Here is an 8,264-nt window from a genome sequence, read left to right as displayed (position 1 = left end):
TTTTTTTCTTCAGTGGAGAAAATCTGCTGACTGAGATCGTAAAGACTTGCTTTTTTTTTTCTCTCCTTTCATGGGGAAATTTTTTTTTCCACCGTATTTTGCAATTTTTCCTTCAAGGCAGTAAAAAAAGAAAAAAAAATCCACTAACTTCAAGAAGGATGTTTTTCCTTAGGTGCTAAGGAAGCACAAAAAAAAAGATTAACTTTGGTAATTAAATAAATCTACTACCTTAATTTTGGAGAAAATCATAAAGGGTCCCAGATGGATAAAACTTTGGAATAAGAAACTCAGAGTTGGATCTGTATACCACAAAGAGGTTAATTTATTTCAGAACTTGCACACTAACAAAAACAGGATAATTAAGAAATTTACATTTTATCTTGAATACCTAGTTGAATGCAAAGATTCTCTTGTGACACTTTCTGAGGGGAAAAGAATAATCCTTTATCTATTTGATTGCTGTAAAAATGGGTATGGAAAGTAAGATAAGAGCATTGGGGAGTTCAATTTTATTATCACTTACTCAACTATTAGACATTTGTATTAGTTGTCATTTAATAAACATCTGCGGTGAATCAGATGATTATTGTTACTAATCTCCATAGCCTACCAGATAGGTGTCATTATTCCACTTTACTTATCAAATAAATAAAGCCCAAAGTCACACATAAATACATGTGGCTAATGTAGAATTCAGAGTATGAATTAATGTTCAGTCCTATAATCTATTCCATTAATTCATCTGCTTCTCTGTTTATTCACAGTCAGAACTCAGAGTGATATTTTCTTTCCTATCACGTAAAGTCATTGTCAAATTGATTTCATTCACAAATATTATATGAAGAAAATAAAGACAAAAGAAACACTCAAGAAGGGGTAGAATACTGTTTCTTGAAATATAGTTTGCTCCCCGCTTTCAATGACAGAGCAATATTAAACCAGAGAGGAAATGCACTGTCTAGATAGATTCTGTCCTGTACTCTGCAGGTATGAGAGTAGAAAGTAGCCACTACTATTTGCATAATGAACAAGGAGCTACTCGAGAGTATCTTTTATTCCAGTGCCTAGAATGTTGTTTTTTAAGCTTATTATAAAATTAAGTAATGAATTCCTTAATTATTAACACTGAGTTCCCAGTTGAAAATTAGCAAGCAACTCCAGCTATTTTCTCTTAAAATGATTATTTAAAAAAACAAAAAAAAACATTAAAGGGAAACATTGGAGGGGATGTTTAACCTCCTTGAGAAATATTGGTTTTAAAACTTTAGAGGTTTCTTTTCGAATAACCAGTCAGGGTCTAACTTGTCCCCATTGCATTTTTCCTTCACTCATGAGAGTTTGGTGGTCAAAGTGTAGACAGATTTTTCCAAAGGCTAGTCCAAGTACTTTAGAAAGCTTGAATAGTATCATTTGTAAATTGGTTAAAGGTGACATAATTTCAAAAGAAATCGGGGGTGGGGACAGTGTTAGCCCTCAAAAAAAGTTGTTTGGAAGTCCTTAAGTTCAACAACATTTTTTGTTGTTGATGTGAGCAAAACAAACCCCATGAGTGACAGCACTTTTAACTTAAAATAAGCTCAGACTATCTGGCTGTAGTACAACTCATTCTCTATTATGACTTCTGATAGTGATAGTAAATTGATAAGGGAGGACCAGATAATTTTAGAGACGTGCGCTCTCTCATTTTGCTTAGATTCGAGTCCTCTCTCCTGAGAGCAATGTGCCAATACTACCTAAGTCTGTTCTCAAAGATATCTTACTTACAATTCATTCCAGAATGCCTAAGAATTCAGAACTCCAACTCTTTTTAGGCCCTTTTGCCAAGGAATGTTTTATCAGGTAGTTACTAGGCGTAACACAGATGTCAAAAGTCAGGAGATGCTGTCTAATTGTCTGCTTCTGTCCTACAGTCCTACTTCAGAGGAGAATGAGGAAAAGAACTTAATACTTTTCTCCTCCTCTTCACTGGGATAATCCACTTAATCTGACTGACTGCATGTCCAACACTTTTCTAAGAGAAACTGCAAAAACAGTTAATAGCGAGCTAAGGGAAGAAGAGGGAAATGAATAATCCCCAGTGAGTTATCCCAAGAGAACTCCAGAATACTGGTCTTTGAAAACTCAGGAGGACACAAGATAAACACATTTTACAGATTCACCCAACTCTGTACTTCACGGATTTAGGATACTCCAATTATATCAAATCAAATTGCTATTCAAAGTCTGGTTCAGAAGGAGCAAGGTATGGATTAATAGTACAGGAGTGTAAACAGGTTTATACTCACAGGATGTGCCAGGACAGAAAACTAAAGTATAATATGGGGGGAAGTGAAATATTCGGAAATTATTCATGAGAAATGTACATGTAGTGTTGTTAATCTAAACTGTTCATGCATATGGCATAGCAAAGTATGATGGAAAATGGCATTTCACTAACCATGGTATTTAACATGGGGGTGGCTGGGACAGAGATGGGGAACACTTGATAGCTCCTAACCAATCAAAACTTCTGTATGAGACTAACTTTTAAGTAGGACCTGTTTGTGTTAAGCAGCTAAAAGATAGAATGGATTTGACAATGAAAGTCTTAAAAATATCATTAACAGCTAGTATCATAGTCCTAATGTTTTCCAAACAAGGTCTTAATGATAATTTCAACTTCACCTTATTTAGATCCTCAGGACAATGTTAAGTTAAATCCTGGGTTTTCAATCACATACTTCCAATAATAGAATTACCAATTTTTGGCCCAATCTCAGTAACTTGTACTCTAAAATCCATTTTAATTTTTTGTCTTTTTGTTTTTAAAGAATTAGATCCACTAAAAACTGATTGAAACCCAAAAGGAAGAAAGCTTCTAAATCCATGTTTATATATTACATAAACAATATACTATTATTTTCAGTTTACATTGGTAGGCAACATTTAAGAAATAGCTATTAGTCAAAGGACTTGGTATGTGTCTAGTACACTTCAAAATATTATTCAAACTATTTCCAGGGGGGAAAAATGTCCTCTTAAAATATGATTTTTAAAGTTTCAGTGAGTGAATTAGAAAGAAGGACATGAGTCAATGTCACTAACAGGTAACCTGGTTAAATGCATTTTGTTTTCCAGCAGTTGTCTATAAACTCTAGTTGGATGGATGAGAAAGAACATTATCTAGTCTAAGAAAATTCTCCATCAAGTCAAAAGCTTATTCACTTTCTTCTTAATAAACCTCCAAATACTCTTTGGAAGAAATCAAGTTAGTGAATTTTCCCTTCTTTAGTGTGGTCACTAAAAAACTTCCTTTTCAAGTTATACATAGATCTCAAAGCTAAGTGAGCTAGCACTGAATTAAATCTTCAGTGAGATTTAATTTAAGACAATACTATATTGGCTTGGCTATGGTGTGAGTTTTATAGAAAGGAGACGATATCAAACATTTGAGGTAACCTAGAAAGCACAGAGCATATCACAGACATCTTAAAGACAAGCATTTTAAACATTTTGCCAGTGCTTCTCTGAGATCAAGTTCTTGAAACAGAACTTAACCATTTTTACAATATTAAAAAAAAAATACATCCCTCAAAAATAGCCCATTAATGCTAAATCAAACTTTCTGTATTTCTACAAAAATAGATGCACGTAGAGCTACAAAATTGTATTCCTGAAAGAATGAGCATTTTCATTTGTGGTTCATCTTTTCCTGATAAGGTGGTTGGTTAAAAAAAAATCAAAATGAAACAAAAAGTAAACCATGTATTGATAAAGCAAGACAAAAAGGGTTGCACGGTTGGCAAAGGCTCAGATGAGGGAAAAAACAAACAAAATGCTTTTCTTCAATGTCTAGGACCCACTCTGCTTCCTCAAGAAAAGGCTCCACACCACAGTCAGCTGGCTGATATTTCCTCTTCTTCCATGTCTACTGTGTCCCATTGCAGAACAGAAAGTCCCGGTAGCATTTTGTCCCAGTGGGTCCATAGATTCACAATCCAACCCAACTTGAAAATACTGTGTATTTCAGTACCATGGGGATTCCTTGCTCTTGTCTTGATGCTGTAGTCCTAGAAAAGGTAACAATAAGAAAAATGAAGTGTGAACTGCTAATGGAAAATGTGGCATAACCTCTAATGCATTAGCTACAGTAACCAAACTGATAATCTGGGCAACTGAGAGGTGCCCTAGGGCAACTGATCTTTAAAAGAATTGTGTGATTGAAGTCAATAATTCTCAAAAAGCCAGGGAGCACATACTGGGTGATTATAGCCCTTGAAGGGGCCTTCCTGGTGGCCAGGAGCTAAATCTCAGTGCTGTCAGTTCTGAGTTCATCCCAGCAGAGAGGTGATCCGCATGGCACAGCAGACCTCTCCTCTCTCACCGGCTGCTCCCCTTAGTGTATTTCAGTCGATCTGCCTGTTCTGCTCCCCACTCTGTCTCTGGTGAATCCTCTCAGCCCACTCCACCCCACCCTCACACCTCTGGCCTGCACCCCAGTTCTTCTATGCAAAAATAAATAAATCTTTAAAAAAAGAAAAGAAAAGAAAACCCTAGCAGACCAGTGCTATTTGTACAGTACAAATTCTTTACTGTGGCTTTTCTTTTACTGGATTATAAGTGAATAAAAAAATAAAGTAAAATTATATACTAAGACTATTTATAACTTCAAAAGAAGATGCTATGAGGGGCGTGGGGGGTGTTGAGAATCTAGGGGTATTTAGTCTGCATTTTAATGAATCCTTCCAGCAACCATCAATGTGATATTTTTGGACTCAAATTGAATAAATGCTAGTGCTAGTATGAAATGTATCTGTAAAGGGACTGCTAGAAATTATGTTAAATAATTAGACATGGTAAAAAATTAGGTTTACTGTAGCCAGTGAATATATATATATATATATATATATATATATATTTGGTTCATAGATAGTAGCACAAACCTATATTCTATTTATAATTTTACTTATATTTATTTCATTTCTCCTGAAATTGTTTTAGATGTCTTCTAGAAACCTATACTTCATAGCAAGAAAATAAATTTATCAGTTAATAAAAAGTCACAACAAAAGGGAAATAGGAATATTAGAGAATTCCAAATCCTAATTAAAATGATTTAGAAAAATAATATCAAGAGGAGACACACAAAAAATGAGATACTGATCTGGTTGTACTATAGAAAATGGATCAATTTCTGACATTTGCTCAATGCAGGGTGTCTTCACCTTATACCTACAGGAAGTAATTTTCTTCAGTCTTTGACATATGATTCTTAAACACAGTTGTTTACAAGAGTGAAAACTCGGGTTTATGCAGATTATGCTGTTTAGAACCAAATACCAAAACCTGAAGAGAAAGCTTTTAAACGACAGGTAGAAATGCAACGAGATTATTGTTGAATGGGAGCATGATCACAAGTTATTTTCTTGATCTTTGAGTTAAAATTGTTGTTAAGTCTGGATTGAGTATCATATAACTGAATAGTTAACAACCAGTATGGTTTGAACTTGTAATTATTATTAACACAATTGCAGTGATGTGATTTCATGCCGCTCAACTTGTCAAAGAATTTATAAAACAAAAAGTGTCACTACTAAAACAGACACATTTAGTTGTTGATGGCAGACATTAAGACCATCTGCAACAGTGATAAAGAAAGGGAGAGAGAACAGATACAAGACAAAGAACCTCATGGAACCACAAGTCACTATGTGCTCTAACATTTGTGTAATAAGAAAACACACACACACACGCACACACACACAACTTTCTGAATGCCAAGATTGATCCCATCCTAATTCAGGTTCTCAAGTATATTAGAATCTTGCTCAGATACAGAATAAGATTACCTTCCCATTTGAAAGGAAAAGGATGTTAAAGAGATGTAAGAGGAGGAAGAAGAAATGAAAAGATCTGGTGTATACCAATTCATTCTGTATTTGCTTTATTCATTTTCAAATGATTTCGTGGTTAGCGTAATACTCAACCTGACATAGTCCCTGCTGGGTAACTTTTATAATTCAAACCACCAATCTGCTGTCTGCATAAATATTTTTTTCATTATTAAAGCATCTCCTCATCTGTATGACTCAGTGTTTCCACACTGAGGCCCCATCAATCTATAGAATGTCAGCACTGCAAGTCATGAATAGTGTTGGAATCATCAAGTAGTTCCAGTGTGTTTTTTATCTTAAAAAAAAAAAAAAAAAGGTAATCCAAAGTTTGCTTTGTAAAGACATACGAATCCTTCAAAAATCATGTTAGCCTTTTTCTAAGGACAAGTAATACAATATTTAAGATAGGTCTAGATTTTCCAACCAGAATAACAGAAGGCATTCATTCTCTCATTATAACTATCTCTTTGGTGGTTTTTGTTTCCAAGTCTTTACATTATTACAATGCAAATCCTTAAAAAAAATCATTTATGATTTTATTTCATCTCGAAAGATGCTTAATTTCTATTGTGATTCCTATGGTTTAGCTTCTTAGTAGTGATGGGTAAAACAAAAAAAAAATCAAACCATTGCTTTAATTATAGTTATTTAAAGCTATAAATTTCAAAATAAGTGTAAGTAAAGCACATGAAAACGAGCTGCAAACAAAATCACCTACTACTACTAATTGCAACATGAACATCTTTGGTAACACAGTGATTAAAGTCTCAGTGCTATCAAGCTATTGCCAGCCACTATGGCATGAGTTCAACCCCCAGCCAGGGATGACCCACATGGCTTATCAGACCTCTCCTGTCTCACCTGCTGCTCCCCTCAGCAGTATATTTCAGTAGATCTGCATGTTCTTCTCCCCCACTGTCTCTGGTGAATTCCCTCACTCCCCACACCTCTGGCCTACACTCCAGTTTTTGCATGCATAATTAAAAAAAATAAGTCTTAAAAAAAGATGCAACAGAGAAACAGGAATATTATCATTCCCGTTAGATAACTGATAAATACATCAAAAGTTGTTCAAGAGCCAGTCAGAATATTTTGTCCCCTTTCCAAACAGGGTTAAAGGGGACAAAATTGTTAGTCAGTTCTTTTCACATGATTTACATATATTTGGGATTTCCAGAACACAAAACCCACTCTGATATAATTTTGCTCCTATTCAGATCTCCGATCTTTTCGCCTTTTTTTTATCTTAACTCAGATGTATGTGATATTAGCTCATAACATGTCCTGAAACCTCTCTACTATGATCTCAAATTACCTATGTATACCTTCTTGATGTTAATACCCCAGTTTTAGTTTTATTGAATCTATGAAATTTTCAGTAGGAAGGAAAATAAACTTCATAAAAATTACCAAACATTTGCTTAAAGTTGAGTATGTCAAACATTGTGCTAATTATTTTACATGAAATGCCCCATTTACTGCTTCCAGCCATATTTATAGAGATATCCATTCTACACATGAAAAGTGGAGACTAACAGAAGTCATACAACTATTAATTGGTAGAGTTAAGACTGAAAACGAGGGCCCTCCCTGTTGGCACAACATACTAAAGTGCAGCACCATAAAGATATCCACAGCCACCGCAGCAGGAGTTCGACCCCTGGCCAGGGAAGAGACCTCTCCTGGCCCACCTGCTGCTCATCTCAGCAGTGTACTTCAGCACATCTGCCTGTTCTACACCCCACTCTGTCTCCAGTGAATTCTCTCACCTCCTGCACTTCTGGCCTGTATCGCAGTTCTTATGTGCATAAATAAATCTTATTTAAAAAAGAATTAAAATGAAGTGGTCTGAGATCCACATAAACTGTCTTAACCACAAAGCGCATAACCCCTGTCCGAAGGACTGGTTGGCTGCAGGTGGTGAACTATGCCACTAGCTACTCCTCCACAGTTACTCATGCCAACATCCTTTTATAAAATCAATTCAAGAAAAAGTTAACATTCTCATAGTTCTTTTTATACTGCTTCGATCCACCCTGATTTAAAAGAACTGATATCAAGTTTAATAAAAATAGTTCTCCTGATTTTGTTTTTACAATCATCTGCCATGTTCTTCCTAAGACATTGCAAATGATACACTGTAGTTTATTAGACTTGGATGACAAGTGCGTGTCACAGGACATTACATTAACTGATGTATCTTTAAAATAATCATGCCTCCTTGCACCATTGCCCAGTGTAAACACGAAAGACACTGTGTGAACTTAAGGCTTATGACGTGACTTATAAATGGTCTAGAGAACAAAGAAATCAAATAGTTAGCATCCGAATTTGAATCTAAGATTCAGTTGAATGTTAACCTGAAAGCTCACAGACCAAGTTCTTCATTCA

At 35.2% G+C, this 8,264-nt stretch overlaps 1 protein-coding gene across 1 annotated transcript in view; it reads right to left on the bottom strand.

The window, feature by feature from the left end:
- VGLL3 (vestigial-like family member 3) overlaps positions 1-8,264 on the bottom strand; it is a 44,583-nt gene continuing 36,319 nt past the window's right edge. The window contains exon 4 of the mRNA XM_004675487.2: positions 1-4,049. Within this exon, the coding sequence (XP_004675544.2) occupies positions 4,006-4,049 (44 nt within the window). The 3' untranslated portion in view covers positions 1-4,005. The remainder of the gene's footprint in view (positions 4,050-8,264) is intronic.

The sequence above is a fragment of the Condylura cristata genome, unplaced genomic scaffold, assembly GCF_000260355.1.
Source record: "Condylura cristata isolate star-nosed mole 26May11 unplaced genomic scaffold, ConCri1.0 scaffold00003, whole genome shotgun sequence".
In the NCBI taxonomy this organism is placed as follows: Eukaryota; Metazoa; Chordata; class Mammalia; order Eulipotyphla; family Talpidae; genus Condylura; species Condylura cristata.
Note: the sequence above shows the minus strand (reverse complement) of the source record. Positions and strands in the feature narration are given on the sequence as shown.